The sequence below is a fragment of the Chlamydotis macqueenii genome, chromosome 19 (assembly GCF_036417535.1).
Source record: "Chlamydotis macqueenii isolate bChlMac1 chromosome 19, bChlMac1.mat, whole genome shotgun sequence".
In the NCBI taxonomy this organism is placed as follows: Eukaryota; Metazoa; Chordata; class Aves; order Otidiformes; family Otididae; genus Chlamydotis; species Chlamydotis macqueenii.
Genome location: NC_141574.1, coordinates 2,861,623 through 2,888,410, shown reverse-complemented (window position 1 = coordinate 2,888,410; position 26,788 = coordinate 2,861,623). Strand labels below are relative to the sequence as shown.

General features: G+C 41.5%; 1 protein-coding gene across 1 annotated transcript; it reads right to left on the bottom strand.

The window, feature by feature from the left end:
* Positions 1 to 3,893: 3,893 nt before the first annotated feature.
* Positions 3,894 to 22,990, bottom strand: CA4 (carbonic anhydrase 4). Its single transcript, XM_086763311.1, has 8 exons — positions 22,822 to 22,990; positions 11,955 to 12,008; positions 10,996 to 11,166; positions 8,402 to 8,559; positions 7,672 to 7,764; positions 7,335 to 7,398; positions 6,683 to 6,846; positions 3,894 to 5,640 (listed from the first exon to the last, which is right to left on the bottom strand). Exons 1-8 carry the CDS (start codon positions 22,877 to 22,879, stop codon positions 5,452 to 5,454), a joined length of 951 nt encoding a protein of 316 aa, XP_086619437.1. The 5' UTR covers positions 22,880 to 22,990; the 3' UTR covers positions 3,894 to 5,451.
* Between the last annotated feature and the right edge of the window lie 3,798 nt (positions 22,991 to 26,788).

The following is a 26,788-nucleotide window of genomic DNA, read 5'->3' as shown; positions in this document are numbered from 1 at the left end:
GCGCCCGCAGCAAGGGGGTTGCGGGGCCGGTTGGGCTCCCCTCAGCCTGACTGAAAGGGACCCTCACAAAATGGCGGCCAGCAGCAGGTGAGGTCTGCGGGTGCCCAGCCCCTGGCCTGCCACCCCTGCCCTGCTGAGAGGGTCTTTTTCTCCTTTCTCCCCTTCTTTTTTCTTCCCCACTCCCTGCTTTTTTCCTTTCAGTTCAAATTTAAGTGTCAGGGCTGTCCTGCCTGGCGTTTAAACCCGGCTTTGGTGACAGCGGGTGCTGCAGCCCGCCCGCCATGTTGCTGCCATGCCTACCACAGAGGGGCCCTGGCCCGGCCGTGCTGCCGCTTCCCACAACCTGTGAATGGCCAAACGGTGAGTCTGTCCTGTCTGTAAGGGAGATCACAGACAGAGAAATAACACTGGGAAAAACAAGATGCACAAAGACTTGCCAAACTGGGCGGTGCCCCGAGGTATGGGACGCCTCAGATGGGCCCCCCAGGTGCCTCTTCTCTTTCCTTTGTGGGTGCATCACTTAGTGTTGAAACAGACACTTTCATAAGGCTCTGAAAGCAGCAAGTGAGAGATGTGTTGTGTGAACGAAGTGGGGTTTAGATGGTTCCTGTGGGAGAATTCCGCAGGATTGGGTCAGCCCTGTTGTCCATGTGTCTGTGGGGAGCAGCCTGTCAGGCTGGGCAGGATGGCAGGAAGCTACCAGTCTCGATTTCCTCATGTATTTCTTCAACACATCTCAGCTAGAGTTTTATTGGCTTTTCCACAGATAAACATTAATTTACTAGTAAATCCTACATTTCCTTTTTTTTTTAATTTATTTATTATTTTCTCCTATATGAAATGTTTTGCACAGCCTCCTCTGCCTGCGCAGAGCTACCATGACATTTGCTTCTGTCATTGAAACATCTCTAAATCCCATGTCATTTGTAGTGCTTAGTGGAAGAAAATCACCAAGCACACTTTAAACTCTATTTAAAAGAGCCGTTTGTCTCAAAGTATAATTATTTTTGTGGTGAGTGTCATCTCCTGTGCAATGGGCCTCCCCGTCTCTGGATCAGAGGTGGCTGACATTACACCTGGTGCTAACTCCAAAATAAGACTTGGAATCTAGGTAGGCTTCTCTGTATCCTTTTCTACAGGTGAACGGAGGGATATTTTATATGAATTTGGTATATGATATCTCTTTAACAGAAAGGCTTCTGACTGCGCCGGCAAATGCTGTCTTCCCTGTGAAATCTAATTCTGGATGGGCAAGGGAGGAAAGGAAAAAGTAAAAAGCTTTATCATTTTCTCCAAGCAGTCATGGAAAAATAGTTCTGTATGGATGAAAAGTGCATTTTGAGCTTGTGTTTGTCAGCAGGAGGAGCTGACCGTACAATGAAACTGGCAAGTTTGTTGAAATTCTTTGTGGATAATGTAAATATATTTCTTGTGAGTAATCGCTAGATTTCCTTGTCTCTTTCTGCTTCCTGACAAAATGCTTTGCTGAAAACATATTGTATTAGGAATTTTTTTTTTTTGTGCTTGCCTCCTCCTGTTGTCCCCCCGGCTCCCCCGGGTGATTGTGAGATGGTTGTGATAGGAGTGAAGCTGGGCCTGTGTTCCTATGGCAGATCTGCTCCTTCACCTCTCAGATCTCCAAAAGCTTGCACTCAAATCAAGCTCTGGTGCAAAACTGGAAAAGGATTGCTTTTTGGATGCATTACGCAACACCTTGTAATCTCAGCTTGGTGGTTTTTTAGAATTTTTAGAACTTTTAGAAATGGGAAGGACCCACTGAAGTCTGGTGAGTCCCTAATTGCTGTTCGACCTTATGGGGAAAGCACTGTACCAGCACAGCCGGTAGAGGTGACCCCTTGTGATGGTTTAGCCCCTTACTAAACCACGACACCCCTAAACCGAAAAGCAAGCTGCTTCCGAAGGACAGAGTTGTCATAAACAAAGCCACATCCAAACTTTGATAATCTCCCAGAATGTTTTGGTCTTTGCACTCTTGAACACGATCAGTTCATACGTCTGGTTTTCTACAATTCAAATGCTAGTCTGCCTCTGACTTGATTCAGTCTGACAGAGGCCCTGCTTGTCTTTTTTGTTTTAAACCCGAGGAGTGCATCTGTAGTGAATTTCAGTTCCCAGTGTTGTTTTGTTTTCTATTGCACTCCAGTTTGCAGTTGCAGAAGCTGAGCAGTCTTCAGCTCAGGTTCCAGCATATGTAAAATGTATTAGCAAAGCTCTGTGTTAACTTTTCTGTGCGTGGGAAAATACTGTTCTTCCTGGGTCTTTCTGAAGACCTCTGTTCTCTCCCCCACCCTTTCCTGTATTATCACATCTTGGCTATTGGTTCTTCAGGAGCGACTGTCGTTGCCCAGCGCCTTCGCAATATGAGAAGTTTCATGCCAAATGCAGCATAGACACAATTCTTGAAAATCCATGCCTGAAGCTACCTGTAGAATAGCAAATTACTTTGCCGTAACTGTCTTCCCAAAAGAAAACCAAGTGTCCTACTTCAAGCCTTCCTGTCTTCTATTGTTTTTTTAATTGAATAGCTTTTGCTGTAGATTTGTGTTTATTTACTGCATTAATACTAGCCCGCTAATTGTCACGTCCTGCACTGGAACAGAATGTGTCTGCCTGGTTGCAAAGAGGTGCCTCTGACAAAGATCAGATTGAACCAGATCATCGACACAGGGGCAGATTGTAGCGTTTCCCTTTTCCTCACTGGCATAAAATTCAAATTCACTCTGTAAAAATGGTCATACTTCTCTATTCAGATTTTATTCATGCTGAGGTTTGTGCAGAATAGTACTTACAGAGGACTTAACCATATTTTCAGAATTTTTTGTTTCTTCCTCTTAGTTATGTTTTAATGTATTTCATAGTAAGTAAGATCCTCCCACATCATAACTAATTGCTGCAAATGCTCCTCTCTAACCACATGGTAAACTGAGGCACAACCTAGTGAAAAGTTGCCCCTGTGATTTATCATTTGTCACTAGCAGTAACTGACAGTTGACACAGATCCTCCATAGTTTCTTCCAATCGTCCTTAAGCAAGCTGCCTATGAAATGAGAATCACTTCATGAATTCAGTGAACAATCTGATTGGAGAGGGGTGGTGTGCTCTCATACATATTCCCAGCAGATGCGGGGAGAAGGTGGCGGGGGGGTGTGGGGAGGGCATTGTTAGTGTGATGTATTTGCATTGTCGGTCCTTAAAATGGGAGCTCCCAGTCCTACAGGACTTTTGTGTGTGATTGTGCTGTTTACTACATTGCCTGTAAATCTTGGAAGAGCAATAACACGTGAGCCTTTTCAGAATCATTCCATTTATTGCATCTTGTAAAATAGCCTGAAAACAAAACGTCTGTCTTTTTAATTTCTTGATGCATTCCCTGCTTATGGGATGTTGAGGGATGTAATGGAAATAGCAAACACAGAGGTGTTCAGCAGAAGGGTAAGCAGGCAACCGCTTATCCTGGCTGACTAGCCAAGGGTTTGTGCAGAGGTGAAGTTACACTGGGTAAATCCATGGTAAACCCTTTCCTTCTTTGTAAGAAATCTCCCTCTCCTCTACCTGATGGGCTAGGTGTGTGCACCGGCTCTGCTGAGCAAGGTGCCGGACTCCAAGCAATTTTGCTATGTGTAAATAAGACCCTGATGACCCATGTGAAATAAAAGCTCCAAAAGCCTCCTAATATCAGAAATGTCCAAATGTACTGCAAATCCCTCCCTTCTTCCCCCCGCCACAAAAAAAAAAAAAAAAAAAAAAGCAAGCCCAACCCTAAACACTGTGAAGAAAAGAGGGGAAAAAAGACACATTCCCTTTCTGAATGAGGGTTGTGTGGATTCTCCTTCTGCAAGGACGAAAGAAATAAAAACTCAAGGCAATGAAAATATAGGTCTCTGTTCAACTTTAATCTTTCATTTATGTTTGCTTTTCGGAAGTCTTTCAGTTAGCTAAAAATACAGTTAAAGTCTTAATCATTCCTCTAAACTTCAAAAGGTGGATTTGCTTTCCCATGTGAATTTTTTTAAAGCTTGTATTATTAATTGTTAAGTATTAAAATAATTTTCCCCCTGCTTTTTCTCCGTTGGTGAGCTGTGGTTAGTCTCACTGCCATGATTTTCTTGAAAATGGCCTTATAGCTGTAGCGTAAATTTATCTCTGCAAGCATTGTCCTAAAGAAAAAAATACAGCTGTGCTAATATGAAATCCTATTTTGGTTTGGCCAAAATCTAAAATTCTAAAAGAAGCTGTACATGTTATATGGCATTAGCCAAAGAAAACAGTTATCTGTCTTCAGAGAAAGAACTGGAATAATATACGGAAATCCCATTTCCCAATCTATTGAGCTTTTCTGTAAGTAATTAGGTAAGATCTGAAGAAATCAGTTCAAATCACCATAATCTTGGAAAAACTATGAACCTTAACCATATGTGAATGTTGTTATACAAAAATAAAGGAGGGGGAAAATTAGTAGGGAAATGTTTGCGCTGAAATGTTCAATTTGAAATTTAAAAGCTTCTAATATGTGATATTGGAAAGAGTAATTTCTTGAGCTGTCCCATTTTATTAGGCAAATGAAAACTGTAAAGGATCATCAAAGCTGTATGCTTCGAACGCAGCCCTCCGAAGAGAGGGAATTTCCGCAGATGTGCAATTGATACATGTGGTTGAGCTTTCCTTTTTCTCTTTAGCACATCATACCAGGCATGGACATCCAGAGAAACACGCTGTACTAAGCTGAATAAATAGGCTTAATAGAGAAACTTGAAATCCAGAATCAGCAGATTAGATGAAAGGAACGCAGTATCCTCATCTAAAAATTAACTTCAGGTATTCCGAAAGAAGGGCAGGGGAGGGAATTGTGTTAGTACAGACAAAATTTGTCACATATCCTTCACTACATAGGATAACCCAGATGTTGCTCAGTCGCGTGTGAGCATTTTTGCCTTGCTTTGTGCTGTACCTTCATGTAGGGATGATAAGAATTACTCCACGTGTTACTGTCTTCCTGATTTGCAGTGTTGAATGTAAACATATTCCAAGCAAAATCCTTCATAGGCACTTAAGGACAGATTCTTCCTGTAGATCCTCTGTATAGCTTGTGAAGTGTCCTTCCAGTGTTGTATTAAAACTATGGGCTTGCAAATAATCCATCCTAATGTTTCCTGTAAGTGTTTTTTAAGTTCAAATCTTCATAGCTTTGTCTTACTGTTCCCTTGCATTATTGTAATTTAGTGCAATGGGTTTCATTTTATATAAGAGCAGCAGCAGCAGTCCTTGGTTAGTTTCTGGAGGAGAAGGTTAAATTCTGTATTTTGTATCATTTTCTGTAGATATGATTCATGAGTTGGTAGTTAGAGCAAATACTTGATACAAAACCCCAACCAAACAGCGATAAAAAAGCCCCTCCAAAAAGCCCAGAACCTCGAATGAAGTGAGAAGTGTTCATTGGAAAAGAGAGCTCAGGATGTACGTAAGCGTCAGGACCAACACTAAAACCCTAGCAGGAGGCAGGAGGATGCTGGCACTGGACCAGTACACCTTTCGTTCGTTCAGAAACTGCACCGGACGGAAATTTTCAGTCATGTATGTTGAGTTCTTCCCATCAAAGTGAACTGTTGAGAACTGAGCAATCTGTGGACATTGAAGAAAGAACAGATAGTTAAATTCTTTTTCCATGGAACACTGGAAACTGTGATGTTATAAATCTGCAGTGCCTTACTCCGTGCATTGTTTTGAACTGTATGGATGCACTAAACCTTGCAGGAAACAATGTGATGGATGCTTCTGCCAGAGGTCACCAACAGATGACTTCTTTTAGCCTTGGAAATCATGGAGACTTCCTTTCTGTGTGAGCCAAATGCTTTATCCAGCTCAAGGACCTGGTTACACCAGTCCTCTTGACGCACACCGTCCTGTCCTTGTCCGTCGCGTCACAGTGACACGAAGTAAAAGGACTGGGATTTCTTTCCTCGCTTCAAATTTTTAATTGCTTCAGCAAGAAGCTGGCTCAGAGGAAGCAGACGCTCCCTCCTGTGTACTGTGGTGTGTGGACCCGTGGGTGGCTGAGCATTGTTCTGTGACTGAAGTGATCATGAGTACACTGCAGGTAAGAAACTAAAACACAGACGCTGGCTCTCGGCCAGGCTGTGCTGGTCAGAACATCCAAGTTTCTTAATCATGTACTCGGTCAGCTGAACAACCTGCGTTTTAGAGGCAGCCATGGTTCAGTCTCCTGTTCCGCTCTGTAGGACAAAAATGGGTTGCTTAAAGCTGATGCTGATGGACTCAACCTTTGGATTTTGAAGTATTCTGTTCTAGTATCCTAATACTTATGGCAATAGGAGAAAAGCAGTGCAATTTGGGGTGAGCAGATGACTGCAGTGGAAATGCTGCTGACGAAGTGCTGAGCTAGGGGTTTACCTGTGGGGTTTTTTTCTTTGTTTTCACATTGTCATTTCCCCTTCCTTCCCCTTTCCTGCCATTTCCGAGAGGTGATTTAATACAGTCAAAATCGAGCACTAGGGACTCTGTATAGGCCAATGCCAAGCGAGCGTGTGCGTCGTAGGAACAAAGCAGCGGAGCAGCTAACAAACCTGTGTTACACCATGTCAGCGAGCAGGCGACTGGAGGGGCTGAATAAGCAGACCTTTCGGGCCATCCCGCTGTGACTTACCTGAGACAGGCTGAGCTCAATCGGCTTCTCAAATACCGTCCAGATGACACCCTCATGGCAGTCGGGAGTGGTGAGGGAGCCCTGATACCGATAGTAGCTTCCAAGGTCTTCCTCAGGTGGGAGAAGAGAGCTCAGCGGCAAAGGCTCCATCTGCACTGATTGCCCTAGACAAACCACGTAGAAATATTGCTTGTGATAAGCGCAGCTGCAGGTGTTGTTCGCATTTGTCTTCAAATGCGGGTGCTGCTCGTGGCTCTGTGAAGCCTCATCCCCACGCGTGCTTCCCGTGCTAACCAGGACAGCCACCCTGCCCTGCTTGTGAAATCCCTGACCGCCAGCCACAGCATCCCACAGAGCACAAGTTCTGCACACCTCTGGTGTTAGCACTCTGCGTGTTTTTCTTCTCACTTTGCTTCCTCCTGCAGAAGCAGGAATATTCATTCTGGTTCTGAGGGGGTTCTTCACTGCAAATATGGAGAAGTAGATTTTCTCCCACCTGCATTGTTCTGAGTGCTTAACAAACTATCTTTTGGCTTTGCCTTTCAAGTAACAATCCAATCTCTACTGTATTAGAACAGGACTGGACCATGAACTACAGGATATGTGCTCAAAATAAATATATGTCACGTTTTGACCAACACAAGTGTCTTACCTTTGAGTTTAATGTTCTCTAATTCATTTATTAAAGTGGTATAGTTTTTATTTTCTTCTTCAACCTGAAAGGGAAATACTTTGATTCCAAATCATTAATTTCTCAACAACAGGTCGCTTTAAATTAATTGTCAGTAAAACAGAGAAGAACCACAAGGCTGAAAGATAACAGCAAGCAGAATATAGAAAAGGGCAAAGGAACTAAGTGCTGGCACTGGGTGCCTGCAGAAGATAGGGAGGCTTAGGTCTTGGACTACTGTAACATTAACACCTCTGATTACTCTGCCAAATTGCTGGTAGGTTTGAGATTGGCAATTAAAAATTTGGCTGCTACCTACCTTTACAAAGAATGCTAACACAGCCACACCATCTGCATTTTTCTTCGCTTCTGTTATATCCGAAACGTCTTCTCTTATGTGGACGATGTGAAGCTGTAAGACAATAGTCAAGGCCAATTATTTGTTCATTCTCCTCTACACTTCGTTGTTGGAAATGCAGCCTGGCTGCTTCTCGGCACCTACTCTGCAGTGGGGCCAGAGCCGCTCAAGGCCCTTGACCTGAGGCAGGAACTCTGCAGTGAGTGGACTATAATTTGAAACTTCATTCATCAATCATGGTAGTTTCATACATCTCCCCAGAAAGGAAAGCGCTCTGTGGATTGCTGCAGCCCTCTATTTTCAGCCTGTGGATTTTTACATCAGGGTTTGAAAGAGGGGTGGTTTCCTTCCACCAGTCCGTGTGTATCAGCACTGGTGACTTGTCTTGCCTTGAAGAGTATATTTTTCTTCACTGAATAAGCAGTGTGAGAGTGTAATCAGACTGTATAGACATTGAGATGTTTCTCCTCCCAAAGGCTATGCAGCTCCAGATTTGGTCTGTCCTGTGCCTTTGCTATGCAAAACCAGCGTGTTTTCCTGCGTGTTCTGGTTAGTGCACAACGTGTCCTCGCTTCTTTATTTCCACTGCTGGGGTTTCACAGGAGAACTAGCCCACGGTTTTTGTGCAATAGTGTCTTAAAAAGCTAGAGTTCTTGAGTAAAAGCCGTAATCCACAAAGCGTCTCACCTACCTCCATGGCTTGTTTTTCTCCATCTATGCTGTGCTCTGATCCGGGAAAGTAACGCTGCCCATCTTGGACTCCCCAGTGAAAATGAAATTCTATCGCCTTGTATTTTCTTCCCAGACCCCCACCTCCAATTTTAGAGGATGTGCTTAATGTTACTTTAACTGGGGAAAACAAATAAGTAGTTAAAAAGAAAATCGTACATTAATAGTAGTTGAAAGTAGAGAGATGCATGTTTTGGAAATTCAAATTTATCCTAAAGTTCTGGCTTGGTTTTTCATACCAAGTGTTCTGGAAGTTCAACTCTGCAGAAGCTGAACAAATGCTAGCTCAGGCTAACTGGAAATGAAAGGGAAAAATACCTTAGCCCACTTCCCAAAAATATACAACAGCATCTGGCATCTGTCTGTGGCACAGCCCTTGGAGCTTCTGCTCCCATTTCTACCTTGCTCTGTGAACTCGAATGACTCGTGTAGAGCCTCACTTGTTGGAGTGCTGCGCTGCCAATAACTTCAATTGAATAAATAATAATAAAAAAATACATGTTTCCCTGTTTAAAATGGAGGAAAAGGACAGAGTACCACTTTGGATTGTTCTGGGGTAAGGGGCTTACAGACTTTTGTGGCATCCATTGATATATCCTTTAGAGTATCGTTGGTTAATTGCATTTTGAAGCAAGCAGGGTAATGGACTGCCTTTCCTCGATGGCACTGCGGGGATTTGTAGGGATTTGTTTACTGCCGTTATAACCCCAGGAGTCACAGCTACTTATACCTCTTGGAAGACCCTATCTTCCTTCATTTTTTTTTTTTTGGCTAGGAGAACACCTTTTTGAAGGATTCTTAAAAGTAAACTTGATCACAGCTTAATTGTTTTTTAAGCATTGTTTTTATCTCCCATTGTCTGCACTGTAATGTTTGTTTTAGGCAGAGTTTAAAGATATCATGTTTTAATTTAGAATAGTATTGCAACTTAAGCCGAAGCATGTAAGTCATTGTATCTATTTAATGTGATGCTTGATCTGTTGTTAACAGCAAACCAGAATTTTCTTAGGGAATATTTTTCTATCTATAAATCACCGTCACTTGAGACATTTGGGATGTATTTTTCAAAGGCACTTAAGACCTCTATGTTAAGAATAGTACTTTTCTTTCCATAGGAAAGATTTTTCTGATCTGGATTGAAGCCCCAGAGATTTCATTTCTATTCTGAATTTCAAATGAACTGGAAGCTTGCGTGAGTAATTTTGCTTTTTTATCTCTAAATGGATGAGTAGCATATCTCCCTTGGCTTTTTTTAATTTCGATTGTAGGACCTTTGAGACACTGACCTTTCCTATCTACACATCATCGCATATAATGATTGTCTAATCTCACGAAGAGCTTCTAATTGCAGATGTAATTTCAGCAATAACAATTCCAGTGTTGTACTCATTGTAGCACAGGAATTGGTTACTCTTGGAAGGAAAAATTTTTAAAGCTCAGATTAAAAACCCAATCCTTTCGCATTGCTGGGAAATACGAGAGTTCTGACTAATCATTATGAATATTAATTTTTGTGTGAAAGATATTTCTATGGAGATTCTAGAATATCATTTTGTAACAGGAAAGTCATTAACCCATACACTAGTGAAAAATTAAACCGTGTCTTTTTCTTATGATCTGTCAAAACACTGATGTTTTAAACTAGAATCTCTGGCTGTGAAAATCTACCCAGCTGTCTACCTTCCTACCTTTCCATTTTAAGTTAGGAAAATATTTGCCACTTGCAACTTTCCATTTTAGGGATTTGGCAGTTAAAACAATTCATTTAAGATTTTAAGAACACCTATAGATTGTTTTTAAGAAAAGACAATAGATTTAGTTTTAAAATTAAGGAAATTTAACATGATATTGTTGACGCATTATCATTACCATGAATTTTAGAGAAGAAAAGGGGAGGAAGTGAAACAGTGCTGAATCACTGATTCACTGTTTACTGAATCAGTCAGTAGCTGATAACAAGCTCACATTAGATTACTTCCGCGTGCAGAGAAAGCAGGTTGAAATCTGAGATTTCAGCTCAATATTTAAAGAACCAGTAAAACACACGCACTGTGACCCACTAGTTGAATTACTTTCCCAGGTTATGTTCTTCAGCAGAATTCTTTTTTGTGCAGAAGCGAGGGTCAGAAAAGGCAAGCCCAGAACTGAAGGGTATAGGAGCATTCAAACAGACATTACATACCCCTGCCAAATCTGTTACCCTAAGCCCCTATAGCCACCCGCCTCCTAGTCCTAGGGGTTGTTCGATTTAGAGGTTCCCTAGACACCTTGAGCTCTGTTTCTGCACATGCACAGAACCAATTTCTGCCGAGACGCTCAAGAACCATGTCCAGAATCCAAAAAGTAGATAATTCTCACAAAGTTCCCAGAAAGCCTTGGTTCAGGTGTCCTGAAAGTTTTGCTTCTGAAATCTAGGGGTCCTATCTTATTTTTGCTTCCTTGCTTTTAAGTAGCAGTAGTGATATACCACTTTGTCCAGGACATGGAAGAAGTGTGTGGATGGTTCCAAGACAAGGAACAAATAAATCCCATAACAACATATTTGGCAGTACTTGCCTGTATGTCCGTTATTTTCTAAGTTCCATTTTGAAGACCCCTTCACATCATATCCTTCAAAGTTCAGTGGCTTAAGGCTCTTGTCGGTAACGACGCTTTTGGTGATGATATTGATAGGTGACTGTTTGTTTCCATTGCAAGTGACGTCTGTTATATGCCATTGTCTGGGATCTATTTAAGGATTAAGAAAATAACTTATTTCTGTAGACCGCAAATCCTTGATAAAATGAAACCACCCAACAGTCAATATATTCTTGTTTGGGAAATTGGAAAAATCTATGAGAGAAAGGTCTTTGGATGCTGAAATGTAATAAAGGAACTTTCTTAGCATGTCATTTTTTGTAGTTTAAAAATATTAATATGCCTTTAAAATGTCCCCTGTTAAGCTTAACAAGAAAATGTGCACATGCAAATGGCTGTAAAATAGAAAGTGAACTACTGCTGATGTTGGCTGGACTATAGAAACTTGGAAACTATAACAAAAACAAACAAAAAAAAAGCGGTGATGGTGGTGATCCTGGGGGTGAGATGCCCTTTCCAGAATCGTCAGCTCCAGGGAGAGCTGGGCAGGACACAGGGATGAGCAAGGGAGCAGGCAGCCTTGGCGGACACTGCTGGTAAAAGAAAAGGGGCAGCTGTAGGTAGAGCATTGGGATTTTTCATAACTGTCCTTAAGAATTTAAATAGCTGTCCATAGCCAGGCTGCTGGGGTGATTACCTCTGGGGAACATTTAGAGTTCTTTTGATATTTGTAGTATTATCCTTGGTTGAAACAAAAGGAAGAGTTAGAACAAACATTGGTATCTTAATACTCTTCTTTAGGTGTCCAGTGTAGCACTTCTGTTTGCATGTCAGATGATAGTGCAGCATGAAATGCTGAGTTGTGTGGATTTTTGCATTATTTCTGTAAAGAGGCCCGATCACTAATGCGATTGGAAAAATAAATTGTTTAGCAGTACCTTCACAGTATGGCTGTTCATACTTCTGTGACTGGTAGCACCAATGGCCTCCAACTGAAAAAAAACCAATCAGATATTGAAAATTAGAGGGATGAAAAGCTGTACAAATTGTCCCCTGAGAAAGGAGGTGGGACATGGAGTTGCAACCTGTGATCCTCAGAGAGAGATGACTGGCCACACCATTTTAACAATTTCTTATTTTTGTCTGCCCAATGCTACTAGAGTGAGATGTTTCGTTTCTTAAAAATATAAACAACAGTGGTTGGCAAGAAGTGAGTGCTTTAGCTGTAAAGTGTGGAGACACCTTCCAGCGAGTCTAGCTGGGTTCTAGTATCAAATGATTCAGGAGAGAGCATAAAAATCCTGCAGTAAGCAGCTCTGTCTCTCTCTAGATCTCCTCCTGGTCTTTAATGGATCCGTTTACATCTGTTAATATTCCTTCCAAAAACTGTGCTAGCATGAACTATTAGAACTCTGGATGGGCTGCAGTTCTAAATAATTTGGTTTTGAAACTTTGGCTTCAGCAACTTCTTGAGGCAGAAGTCCCACATCTGATTACATGTAGTGTTAAAATGAAGTTCCTTTTATCAGTTCCGTGCTTGCCATCCCGTCATATACTCGTAAAGTCACTTATGCAAGCTGAGTTGTCTCACTCTATTCCAGGAACTATTTTAAAGATTATGTGGTGCAATAAGGAATTTTAAGAAACAAATTATCTCATTTCCCAAAAGAAATGAAGAATCCCCATTCTAACTCAGCTGTGAACCCACCGAGATAGTTGAAAAATTTTTCAACAGGACATTTTAATCTTGCTTTTTCATTGCCAGAAGAAATATGAAATTCAGAGGAAGCGAGCTGGTTTAACTTACGCGTGTGTTGATCTAGTCAGGAGAGCAAGGACGGTTTTGTTTATTGCAGCATGCTTCAATGGGTGTTTATGACAGCAATAAAATCAAATGGACTTTACCAGGAATTGTTCTCTTTGGCTATTTAACTTTCATCAATAGCAATTCAAAACCTCTTATAATCCTGATTAATCCTATCGTCGCTGTTTGCCTATGATTAGTCAATGATAGACATTTTAATAAATGGCTAATTCATTTTTAGGGATTATTATGGAGGAGTCCTGTCATTACATGGCGAATTACCGTAATTTGTGCCCTTTTATAACACATCTGCTGGGAGGCTCATAACTGCTTTTAACACCCTTATCTCCAAATCAGTTGCAGAGCAATACCGTCCATCTATTAAGTATTTAGAAGAAGTTATAAATAGAGCCTTGATATAAAATGTGGCTGGCTATAACAACAAACGGAGGCTTGGATGAGCTTGTGGCAATTAATATAATCTTGAAAAAATGATACTGTTTTAGTTCATCTCTCACAACATTTAAATTCATGCTGTAAACTATAAATAATGTTGACTCACTTTCTAGTTTAACAAATGTTTAGTTAACATTGAGAAGAAAAGCAAACAATATTGCAACATTCACATTTTAAGAACTGTAGTAATTTATACCCTGTTGTTCCATTAATTTTTTTCAATTATTAAAAAATTGGTTTCAACAACGTTTTATTTTTTTACACACCTTTAAACACACACAAACCTTAGCTTTAGAACCTGCCATTTGTAAAATTGGTTGTTGCATTTTTTCAGGCCCAAGTACACAAGACAGCAGCCAGACCTCCAGCGGCGCTGAACGATTTCCCATCTCCTCTGGCAAACAGCAGAACCAGAAGTTCCAAGCACAGAATGTCACCAAGTGCCTTAATCACTATTTTAATCAATAAATGCCTAGCTAATACCAGGTAAGGCAGTCTATACAAAATATAATCAAGCATTAGTTAGCATTTGCATGGGTGAGTGACTGCAGACTGCTTTAGCCCAGCGGTCAGTATATGCTTTAACAACTGCTGTTGGTTGGGAGTGGTCTTACTTTGGAAGTTACATGTGCACGAACCTTCAGGAGAAAAAAATGTTGTACTGTGGGAATAACCTGGACACAAATATTTAAAGTTGCTAACATCTATGTGGCATAAGAGGACAGTTACCTGCAGAGATTTTTGTCTGAAACTCTTTGGGATGTGAGTTAAGGGTGAGAGGAAGTTGCTGGGTGAGAAATCAAGGTTGGTTGAGGTATTCCGGTCTGTTTACCATAAATTCTTGGAACAAGGTCTACTGTTCTGGGTTTGTATAGTGCCTTGCACAATGGGAGTGTGATCATGACTTCGACATCAAAGCATTACTGTAATGCAAATCAAATTTTACAGTCAATGTGATTCACAATTAGGAGTAAGAGCACCAAGCTAATTGTTCATTGGGTGCAAGGCTGTGGAGCTTTTAGACCATGACCATAGAACCACAAAAATCAGGGACAACCACAGGAAACACTGAGAGAAGGTAAATATCACCAAGTCATATTGTCAGTGGCCCTGATACGGTGTTTCTGTGAAATGGAAGTGGATTATGGAGCCTTTCATTGCTGAGTCTGAGTCCAACCCTCCTCAAACAAAGCAACCACTGACTTTCTACCAGTTGATCGGTGTTTGGCAGGTTCTCTCAAATAAGCTTGTGGGTTTCAATCATGTCGTAGTAGATCGACATATAAGCAGACTAAAAATCTTTCAGCCTGTACATCAAAATAGTGAGGAGAAAAAGTTTAAAAAATTAAAATAAAAAAAAAATCCAGCCCTCAGGTGACTACTGCTGCCTTATGTCCGGTAGTCATGAGTATTCTTAGAATCATAGAATCGTTAGGGTTGGAAGGGACCTTTAAAGTCCAGCCCCCCTGCAAGGAGCAGGGACTTCATCTTCAACCAGATCAGGTTGCTCTTCCCTTCTTCTTTTGAATGCAATGTACACCAAATAATTAGTGTCTCATTTTTGCAAGGTTTCTGCAGAATCCCTAATGTCTACAAACTAACAAAGAATTAGTGTTTTTCTATCAAGTACTTATCACAGTTGTGGTTTAGAAAGTTGGATGGTATCAGTGAAGCATGTTAGAAGTATGTAAGTATACAATGAAGTACGTAAGAACAGGATATAAATTCAACAATTCATAAGAAAAAGATCCTTAAAGCTGTTAAACCTTAAACAATGAGCTAATTAAACACTGCAGAATGCCTGAGCAAACAATGAATTCATGTTTATTGTGAATTAGATTTTTTTTTTTTTTTTTTGGTAGTAACGTAACATTAGAGAACAGATTCTTTTGTGTAGATACTGCTTAGGAGGAACCCAACTGCCATATCCTGTGTCACTAACAAGGAAAATTTGTATTTGGACTTTATTTCAGGCAGCTATGAGTCCTCCCTACGTATAGGGACCTTGCATATCCTTTTTTTTTTTTTTTTTTTTTGCTTTATTTCTGAAGCAAGAAGGAAAGATACTTGTCGCATCCAGTCAGTTGTCTGTGGTCTTAGCCATGATTATGCCCTGAGGTATGTTGTCTAGTCTAGTTTTAATTGCCTGAGCGGCTCCTGCCGCTTCCCTTAGGAGACTTTTCCACTGTCTATTAGCCTTCACTGTCAGGAAATGCTTCCTGTTTAATAGCTGACATTTTCCACTTGCTTATCTGCATCCCATCACTCCTAGAAATAACACTGAACCACCCTAAACAATTCTTTTCCCTCCCTGGTGTTTACAGCATTCAAATAGTTCTTTCATAATCTGTAATTCCTGTTCTGGCTTCATCCATCCTTTGTCCCATCTCTTGACATTGTGCCCTTCACCTTTCCAGCATTTCCTCTTCAAAGAAGTCTTTCGTCTCTCCTTCTCTGAAGCCCTTTTCTTCGAGACTCAGTACTGAGGGCTGGTGGTTTGGGTTTTTTGGTTTGTTTTTGTAGTTGAGGTGCTGAAACCATTGCTGTGATATGAGCTGCCCTGGAGGGTTTCATAGCTTACTCCCTTACCTTGCTGGTACAGGTGGGTTAAGCCATGAGCTTCCACACTTTGCTCAGGATGGTATTAGATATAGCCAAGCTTTCCAAAACCTCCTTGCCTGGTTTGCATTAAACAGAGATATTTGCACTGTTTTCACCGTTGCAAGTAATATCGTTCAGTATACACGCACGTTCAGTACACATACACACCTGGACTTACAACATTACTCACTATATCTGGCTCTGACACTGTTACGGAGTTTTGATTTAAGTGGCAATGCCCCGTATCGAGGCGTCGCCTTGACTTTGCTGGGTTTTAATTTAGAGCAGGTCTGAACTGGGCTGAAGGCCTCCTCTTCCTTCAGAAAGTTCAAGACAGTTAAGTTTAGGGAGTCTCTCTTGGCAAACAGTCCTACTTATCTGTGTTTCTTCCTTGTCAAATTTACAACTGGTTTCCTGACCAAAGCTGTTTCTTGGCACCAGAATAGCTGGAAAACAATACAATTACGTATTGTTTTCATTTTATTGTAAATGTTTTCAATTGTTTTAGCTATCAAGCCTAGCTTGGAAACTTGAGGCAAAAAAAAATTCCTTCAGTTGAGAACTCCCTCTTCTGTTCACCTAGGCAGCTGGATGGAGAGCCGTGCTTCTGGCTGGAGGCCAGGCTGTTAGCAATTTGCCAGTGTGCTATTGTGTGATCTAGGAAAAGACCCTTAAGCTCTTTGGACCATGGTCAGGCTGCCTGAATTCCATAAAATTTCCTAAAGATTAGTTAGTTCTGCCTGTTCCCCGCTTGCTGCCCTACTTGGACCTGCTGAGCTGCCGCTCGGAAGCCCGCATGTCCTCTGACTCAGTGCTGTGAGGCAGGTGGTGTTCAGGCGAGCTGAAAATTGCCCTTTCAATCTGTCCATCCGCACAAGAGAGTTACTAACCCAGGTTTTATCCTTCTGGATAAAATGGTTGGAAATCTGTTCATTTGATATGTTGACGGTTAGCTATTTTTATTAATTTTTATTAATCTCTCGACACATGGATGACCTTTATGGCTCTAACAGCTTGAGGTACTGAGACAGTAAGAATACCCTCTGTCGCTTTTTAGCTAAAATCCCTTCTCTCTCTTTCCCTGACCGACTCCTTTTTTTGTCCCTTTAGATCTCTTGTCACTCTCTTTCATCTGTGTCCTCACTGACAATTTGTTGTTTTCCGAGACACACAGCTGATGGTGCTCCCACCGCACTGCTGCTCTTCAGAAAGCCCAGGCTGCCCTCAGTGTCACAGTTCTCATTCCTGCTCTGTCGTCCACCGGTTCAAATCCATCCCTAAAGCCTGCGGTAACTGCCGGCTGTGCAGCGCAGCGAAGGCTGGCCTATTCTGCAAAAATGACAAACGCTAGTTTTGCATGCAGTGTATTTTTAGCTTTGATTTGTGTTGGACTCGGTCTATTTTTAGCTTGCTTTGTGAAACTTCTTATCTTTAGTACAAAGGACCTAAAAGCAATTGGAATCTGTCTTTCTAGTTAATGAGATTGCTGAACACAAACTAAGCATATATACATATGTCTATTTATATGTTTTTAAGTATTAGACATCCTTAGGGAGTCTCGATCAACTACTTTGACAGGCAAAATCAGTTCCAAATGTTTACTTCTAGATTTGTGTATCTCTAGCCATGTGAAAACAAATGTTTGCAATCATTCATCTCTCTTACATTCACTTTTACCCGGAAATTTTATTTTTCAGAATGATACGCATCTGTATGTACGCACATTCCAAGCTATTATGGGGAGTTAGCCTGGAAAATAAACTTCACTGTAGTAGTGAAGCATTACAAATAACCACATCTGATCTGGACACGGTGTTTATAATTTGCCCATGTATACATAAATCATATGCTCAGTGAGATCTTAATCTGTAACACATATAAATGAAAGGAAAAATCCAAAGAGATTGGAGAATTCTAGATATTCCCTCTAAACACTTGCAAACTATTTCCTTTGTGTCAGAGAGTGAGAAAATGTTCTCAGCCATGACCTATGATACTGTTGTCGCCTCTCGTGTATGTGTGTCCTCATAAATTTGCTGTATCAAAGACGGAAGCTGGCCTTGAACAAAAAATGAGTATCCAGGGCTAAGGTGATTGGCTTCTGTAGGATATTTTGTCTTGCTTGGTTTACAACAGAGGCAGCATCAAATAAAATTCAAAAATCCTTTTTTTAAGAATTATTTTTAAAATTAATTCGAGCAAATTGTGGCTTTACTGTCCTTTTGTGGTCTTTTGTGCTGGGTCTATGACAACTGATCCTGTGGCTAGAAATGTGACTAAAAATCTAATAACAGGCCATCAGATATATTCTGCAGCATAGCAAAGCATCTCCTGCAACAGGAAAAAAAGCCTGTTCACATGGCGACAGCTGAGGAACTGGACCTTGCAGCAAGTCTGGAAGACTTAAAGGTTTGTGCTGGTATCTTATGCTGATACCTTGTGCTATAGGGGAAAGGAGAGTAATTTTTAAGCTGAAGTAATGTCATTTGTCACCTGCCTACGGCTCCTATGTGTGGCTTCTACCATGCTCCTTTCCTTCCTCCAGAGCTGAGGTGAAGCAGCAGGAAAGCACCCTGGCTGGGATGCTGGAGAAGGACGGGATGATGCAGCACATTGCAGTTCTGCATGAGGTCAGCTGAACAGTCAGCTAATGCAAATTGATGACAATGTAGTGTACTCAAGCTAGTCAGGCTGATCCTTAAATGGAGCATTAATAATGTGATCGGGCCCACTGGCTCCATGGAAAATTGCCCACTCGTTGCGTGTCACCAGAAACAGGCTGCAAACTAGCGACCAGTGATTTCTGCACTTGGAGCTGTGGTGACCTTGGATGCGTCAGCCTAGCAAAAAATCTATCTGCTCAAGAACCTCGATGCTTACGAAGACATCACATAGATGTATGCTGCCTTAGGTGCAGCACAGATAAAACAAAGCAGGCTTCATCTCTTCTGTGACACCAGTCATTCGTCACTGCATGCTCTATGCAGTCACTCTCAGCAGTGGGGATGAGGGGCAGCTCTTGGATTCAGGTGTGACAGAGACAGCAGAGGCAATCTTATAATGCTTACATGTTTAATTCTTTAAGAAGCGGTCAGGCTCTGCAGATGAATGTAGGTTACAGCAAGGTGTGACTGCACAGCACGTATTCTTGAATAACTTCACATACAGACTAATGTGAAGAGAAGCACGGCATTCCTGTTCTGACAGAAATTTATTCATTTGTGCAATGCAGATATATCTGAATGCCATGCCTGGCAGGCTACAGAAATATAAGAAGTTAAAAACATTTCAAAGTTTATTCCAGACTCTAATACTGTCTTGTAGCTGCCTTTCAGGAGTCTTCCAGTGACAGAGTCTTCTTTCCTTGCCTGCTGGGCTTGGTTCTCTGCCCCCTAAAAATAAACAGGCTGTTCCAGCTAACTGAAGAGCTACGTTCTGGCTCCATTGTCTCATCTGCTGCTCTGCCACAAGCACTTTTCTATCTTTTGCTGAATTTTAGTGTCAAAGAGAGAGTGAGAATGTAATTGTTACAATGCCTTACCACTTTGTGCCTTTGTCATGAACTGTGGAAGGAAATAAGTGTACTCTCGAGATTGCAGGGTTTGCATTGTTAGATATCCTGGACCAGCAGTCTGTGTCCCTTCTTCTCTCAGCCATAAACCCCCTCCAATTGTAAGCGAAATATGACAATGAATACGACAGTGGCTAAACCTCTGTTCCCCGTAACAGTCCCTCTTAGAGAGTTCATTCGCTGAAATTTAATTGCAGGATCCATGTTTAATGGGAAAGTTCATTAGTAAAAAAAATTTCAGGGTTTCAAAGCTATTAAGTACTAAGTGCTGCTACTGGTTCAGCCCAGATGATAAAGCAGGAAAATTCTCTGCTACCTGAAGGCTGCTTGTGCAGTGGGTGTAGCTATGTGGAGAGGGGAAAGCACACGGTGGTGTACACTGATACGCAGGGATGATGGTAGGCAGACTCAGATAAACCTTTACATCTATTTTGGCAGCCTGAATCATTACAAGGAAGAAAGAGAAGGAAGCTCTAAGCAATGTGTCCTGCGTAAAGATCATAACTTGAGCTCTGAAGTCTGTCTGCACTGAGATAGTCGAGTAACTACTTTGAGATAATGTCAGTGACAGCTTGTTAGTTACACTGAATCATGTGTTAGATTAGGTGGGTGGAGAGAGGGAAATTCAATCAGACCGTACCGCCTAAAGCACCTATGGCTTCCTGCCCTTTCTATGTGTTCTAAGTCTCACATTGCAGTTGTTCTTCTTCTTTCTTAAACAACTGAAAACACAACTTTTCATTCCAGAGTGTACTTAAGTGCAGCAGCATCCCAATTTTGCCAACTCTAAAGTGGATTTGACCTACAAATATGCGTGCAGTCTAAACCATGGAAGATGTTAAAGCATCTCTTTTTATGCTGTTTATAGAGATTCCAGGTATAAATATTTGTATTTGAATGGCCCTGAGGAAACGTCAGACTAGAATGCTGACAATGTCAGTGCCAGCATGGTTATGTAAATTTTATGTTTGTGAAAGTTAGAAGTATGTAAGTAGAAATACAGAAAATTATAGGAATCGTGTTCTATCATGTATCAATCTTTTGGAGCACTAGAGCATGGACTGTGGGAGAATGTCTTCACATGGCTGAGTCTTGGGCTGTGATAAAGAAAAAGGTTAAAACATGCTGGGGTTCATTCCATTCCTCTTAAAGAAAATTATTTTTCTGTGACACTTGGAGCTTGCTGTAACCCCACCACAAATCTTCTAGATGGATGTATATTAGGGTCCCCTACAATTGTTCTTCTCCGGATGGCTAGACTGAATCTACCATTAACAAAACCTTTCTCTCAAAAGACTTGGAGCATTCCTGTTGGAACACTGCAGGCAGTTTGCCTCTCTTCTGCCTAATAGCAGTACCAGAAGGTCATTGATCTCTCAAAGGAATCAAGCAAGCTACTTGAGGGGCATCAGTGGAGCTATTAATGGAATATGCTGACTGAGACCCACGTAAATCAGTGGATGAAATACTGGACAGATATTCAAGCTGGATGGTTTCTCTTCCTGGTGGTGGCTGCACCAACGGGCCTCGGTTTTCCTTTTGTGGAAGGGGAAAAATGACGCTTGCTTCTTTATAAAGCCCTGTAAGGACTATTAATAATAATTTAAAAACATAGGTGCTATGATATTAAGGCAGGTCAAGGCTGAAAGCAATTTGTAAGATTAGCGATCAGTCATATTGACTGTCTAAGTGTGGTGAATTATGTCACTGCCCAGATTAGAAAAACACCCCTGGAGGAGGTATGTTAAATGAGCTGATAAGGGGATAGCGCTCAGGCTAGTTCTGAAAAGTGATAAGACAGAAATGAAATGCTTATTTTTAAAAAAGACATCTTCTGAATATAACAAAAAAATAATTTAGCCTCACTCTCAAAACTTGAGTTTTCTTGAAATGTTTAGCCTGTAACTGAGCATAATGTATCCTTAATGTTTCTACCTCAGGAAAAGGTTTGGAAAGAAGGTGGAGCAGAGCAGGTTTCTCATGCGTTAATGGTTGTGTGGTTGCCTCTACACCCAGGGAATAAAGTAGAAATAATCATGGTCGTGAAAATAGCCACAAAAAAATCTTATTTGCATTCCCTATCTTTCTTCCATCTGCTAAAGCACTAATTACTAACGCTAATCTAATAAAGCTCATAAGGGTTTTCTAAATAGTCTTTCAAGATCCTGTAATAAATCCCTTAATAGAGCAGTAAATTTAGCGAAGTGTTAATCAGTCAGCAATCAATATCAAGCAAACACTAGTTGTAGACTTTGGAAGAGCAAAGGTTCTTTGTGTTTCTGTTTACCTGTACCCCATGTGGGAAGCCTCCAGAGACAGAATACCTACAAAATGCAGACTAAAGAAGAGGGGAGGTATTTAAACTGTCAGGTAAGAATCTAGAAAAGGCAAGCTACTGAGTCATGGATACAGAGAATTAATTACGAACAGAGAAATGCAAAGTGGGAAACCCCCCCTGTTTCCCCAGTGCTCAGGCTGTGCTCCTTAGGGCGCTTTCTGAGCTCCTCAGACCTCTGTTACTTTAAGTCTGGCAGCTGAATCTTGATCTGCTTTAAAACCTTGTCCCTTTAACAGGCTCTTGGTGCAGTGCTTCCCTCTGATACCTCTGATAATATTGTATCTCTTTTTTTTTTTTTTTCCTTAATGCAGTCCAGCCTATTTTAGTGCAAACAATAGACCCTTCATTACTATTAAGAACTGCAGTGTTTATCTTTAATTTTGAGGCTATGTGCTGATATTTACACAGGAAAGGTGATTTTTTTAATGTTGTAGCATTGCTGATCTAATAGAAGCATAAAAATACCATCTACATTTTTCAATACTAATTATAGATCTCTATTTGATCTAGTCATTGTAAGTGCATAGTGTACTTATGTACAGAGTGCACAGAGGGCAGAAGTAGCTGGATCTGCTGGGCTAATGCAGCAAAAGACACACTGTTCTTTCTCTCCCAGCAGGCAACCATAAGGATTTCATCTTATATCATAAATGGCAAAGCAGTATGAGTAGAAAATGACAACAAGCTATTTGAAGTTTTAAGAAGTTTACAGATAAAGAAATTATGTATGATTTAAAAAATTTACATACATAATTAACTATAGAGAGCAAGTCAAACCCCATTGATTTTTCTTGGAGGAGGAAGGCAACTAGAATCTCTAAAGGTGAAAACCCCCCTACACACATTCATTCATGAGAAAAGTCTATACTTGGTATTTTACCACAAATAATAAAAGGCAGAGAAATAAACAAAGCATTTTTCATTTGTCATATAGAAGAATTAGAGAGTCTGTACTGTATGTGCTGATACTCAGAAACAAATACAAATAAGAGTAACCTTCATACATGGGGTTAGAAAGAGCAGGCAAGGACTTACCTACTGCCTCTGTCTTGAGAATGTGCAGAGAGAAGAGCGCAAGGAACAGCAATTCCATTATCTATTTTAAATAGGGTCAGTGTCGAAACCAGAATTGATAAGGCTTCTTAGTATGTGATCATATTTCTGCTCTCAGTTTTATACTGGAGTAAGGAGTCCTGGCCAGACCTGAAAGCCATAGCCAGGAAGGTGAACTCCTCCCCTTTGTAATTTCTCCAGATTTACCCTACTCCTGATTTGCCTAGATTTGTTCGTTTGTCCAAGATGAATGGCAGAAGGAATAAGGCTTTCTAGCACTAAGCAAGTAGCCTAGAGTGAGTAACTGATGCTTTGCAACCCAGGCACTTTTAGTAACCTAGCACTAAAACACTACATTTTTATTTACTGGTAGCTTTTTTTTCTGACAGCCCACATGACATTTGATTAACTGTGACTGTGTGCGTTAAGGTTAGTGTTTTATTTCAAGCAACCCCGAAGAAACAAACAAAGCTCCAACTCCCTTACACCCCCATCCCTACCCTGCAGCCCTCCAGAGAGCTGCTCAGGACTGGAGTGCGTTTGTGAGGCTGGAAACCGGGACTTCTGCGTGCAGTAATGGCAAATACTTATTAGGTGGCGTACCAGCACCTTACTTATATGTGCTTTTGCATATACATGCTTAGTGAATTAACTGAGAGCGCACTGCTTGTTTGTCTGTTTGTTATTTTGTCCTTTTTTTTTTAATAATACTTTGTCTCAACTTTCCTACTCCTGGTACTATAATATAATATATGCAGATCTTTTTTCTTTCCTTTGCTTTCCTGTCGGAATTCTTTAATTCCATGTGGCAATTCAGTAGATTCAATGACAGTTCAGGCTTTATGTTCAACAAACAAAGGTGTGTACAGAAAAGTGGCATTACTGCTTTTTGCTCTACGATCTCTATTCTAGACAGATTTTCATTTTTTCATTTGGGGTTGGGTTTTGATACAGCCTAGGAAAAAAAAAAAGAGGGAGTGCAACTTCTTCCCCTTCCCCTTCCCCAAACACCCCTCTGTCCATGGGAACACAACACTTGTACTGGGCTGGGTGCGAGAAGAGGAGCTGGGTGGCTGACCCAGTGCTCCTTCGTGAAGGGGTGCGTAGAGTGAAGTGGGGTTAGCCTGGCTGCACTGAGCAAGCCTGGCCATCGGCGAGGGCTGAATTAAAAGAAAAAAAAAGAGCCAAGAAAGTGCTGCTTGCCTTTACCAAGAGCTGCGGGCTCCCGGGTGAACAGTATGGCCACTCCACTGTCAGTAGTAGGGTCGCACGGGATCAGGACCCGCGATAACAGTGGGAAATCTGACGGCTGACTTCTGAGCCAGTCTTTTATTCATAAAAAGGATGGCTATAAATAACGTTCCAACAATGAAGATCTGCTGGGTAGTGTTTTTCCATCCTGGATTAGGCAGATTAAAGCACGAACAGAGGATGATTTGCCTAGCACATGGTGCTAAGATAAATAGCTACTGCAGTGACGAGAACAATAAGGGAATTTGTTGCATTTTTGAACTTCCTAGCTCGGCAGTCTCGGTGGAGCTATCTAAGCAAGGTGCATGCTGAGCACGTAGAGAGAAACGGGGGCGTGACCGTGGCGGTGTCAGGTGGTGTCAGCCTTCAAGGGCATCTGCAAGGCGTTTTACTCTCGGGCTTTTCTCTTTTTCTTTTCTGGGGATGGTCTTCAGTGGGGCAGCTGAACCAAAGCTCTTTGATTAATTTTTTTCTCTATTACTGTTTAGTTCTCGGAAAGCTAAAAGCCTGCTAGAAACCCTCTATTTAGGACTGAAAAATCTGAGGGTTAGAAATGTTGATCTTGACATTCAGGATTCCTGGGTTTGTTTTGGTTTTGGGGTTTTTTTTTCTTTTTTTTTTTTTCCTTTTGTAAACCTTTCAATCTGTCATTATTAAAGTGGTAATAAATTGCACTCCAGTCATGTTAACTAAGTTTTTATTTGTGATAGAAAGTGGCGGCTGCCTCAGGGAAAGACGTTCCCTTTCCTTATAAAGTTTGTAATCCAAATAAGCAGGACAGACATCATATGATCTCATTTTTTTTTTCCTAAAGAAACTTACCTGACAGGTGCTTGGTTATCAGTTCTCGATGGCATCTTTGCACCTAGGGGGATTTGTGAAAGGAATTGCACTGTAGGTGGGTTTTACATAAAGACCTTTGGACATTGAACCTAAATCGGATCTTCGTCAGAGAAGCTCAAAGTTATGCAGGGAGTCTATGGCAGATCACTGAACTCGGGGCTAGTTTTTTCTGGCATAATGATTGCGATTGTGTCCACAGCTACAGAATAGGTAAGAACCAGAGGGAATATCAAAAGCAGTGAAAACTGAACTTATTTTGTGACCTTGAGAGCCACAGTAGTAAAAATTTTGGAGATGTTCCCCGCAGCGTGGTTTCTGAAACACATGAGATCTGACATTAGCCTGCTGCTACCAAAAGGGCTTCACGGGAAGTTCGGAGGGACTGACGTGACGGCTAAAGAAGCTTGTGTGTGTCTGAGCCAAATGATCCTACCATGTGCTGAAGGGAGGAAGTCCAGAGCTGCTCCCAACCTTCCAGTTGACCGGCTGCAGTCCCCTCTGCGCCCCACCAGCGCAGGCAGGAGGGGATGAGGGCAGGCTGGGTCTGACTCCACGGTACGAATGCGTAAGAGTCCCAGCCAAAGTCAAGGTGGTGGCGCAGCTCTTTGTGCTGGGAGGCTGAGCTGTTGCTCTTAGAAGGAAGATGTAAGGCTTGTGAGGGTGAGACTTGGGTTCAAATCCTGTTTGTGGATGAGCTGACCTGGTAGAAATTGTCCCTGCAGTCAGAGAGGGAAGTGCTTCCAAGAAACTTAAAACACTCAAAACACAGATTAATATAATGATTTGTGACTGGATGATCGGAAAACCTGCCCTTCGGAGTGAGAGAACACACTAAGAGCTCTTCATTTAGTATTTGAGTTCTCTGAGCATGAAGAGGAAATCTGGAATTTCATGAGCAGTAGCTGTTGGTGAATCTGAATCATTGAGACTTCACCTTTCTTGTAAAAAATGTGGTTTGGCTGTGATTCTCCCTGAGTCTCCTGTATGGGGAACCTTGTTCTAGCCCAAGGTCATTTCCAGTGGGATACTTAGAAGCATTTTGCAATGGCTCTTTACTTGGTCTTCTGCTCAGCTGTGGTGCATTAACTGTTTGCTGTCTATTTTAGGCTGTACCCGAGGATTAGACCCTGTATTATGTACTGTCATCATTAGTAAAGCTGAACTTCTCTCCTTTTCCCCTGCATTTATGTCAAGCGCTGCTCTTTATGTGGATGAGCAGTCTTCGTTTGGTGAGAATGAAACACCAGCAGAGTGCAACTCAGCATTTCCTAGAATTAGGAGGATGTTCTGAAGGATGTGTGCCCCTAAGCTGCACATTTGCCTCTGTGTGTTTGCAGCCTGTCTAGTTGCTTTGCTGGGTTTTGAAGCGTGCACACTTTTGACCATTGCTTTCTTGGAAGAAGACTTCTCGCTGTGCTTCTGCAGGTGTTTAGTTCAGAAGGAAGATGCCCTTTATGTGGACCGTTCCATGTCTAAAAGGATAAGATGCATTCTGGCTTCTTCATGTATAAATTATCAGTGGAAGGCTTCGTTTACCGTACAGCCTTGAGTTTAGGTATTTATCAGTGTTTGTTTCCCTTTAGACAGCATAATACAAGTTCCTCAAAGGTGAAAATAACAGCTCTGGCATCGCAGAGAAATGTTCAGGCTCTGCATAGATGGGGAGAGGGCCTGCTTTGGCGGGGTTATTCTTGCAACAAGCTGTCCTTGCTGTTATTTTGTAGCTTGTAGCTAACATACCGCCTAAACAGCACTCAGAGTTACTCAAGCCTGATGATTGTTTTTGCTTTCTGTTCCTGGTGAGGGCCACGAGAGCATAGCTGGGACATCAGACAACTCAAAACCCGTGAGGCAA

Bases quoted from the DNA above. Each gene is read 5' to 3' on its own strand.
- CA4 (XM_086763311.1), bottom strand. From the start codon at position 22,879: ATGGAATTGCTGTTCCTTGCGCTCTTCTCTCTGCACATTCTCAAGACA. The intron at 7,765-8,401 runs GTAGGTGAGACG...ATTGTCTTACAG, and splicing joins GAGAAAAACAAGCCATGGAG to CTTCACATCGTCCACATAAG. The intron at 6,847-7,334 runs GTAAGACACTTG...TGGTTTGTCTAG, and splicing joins AGAGAACATTAAACTCAAAG to GGCAATCAGTGCAGATGGAG.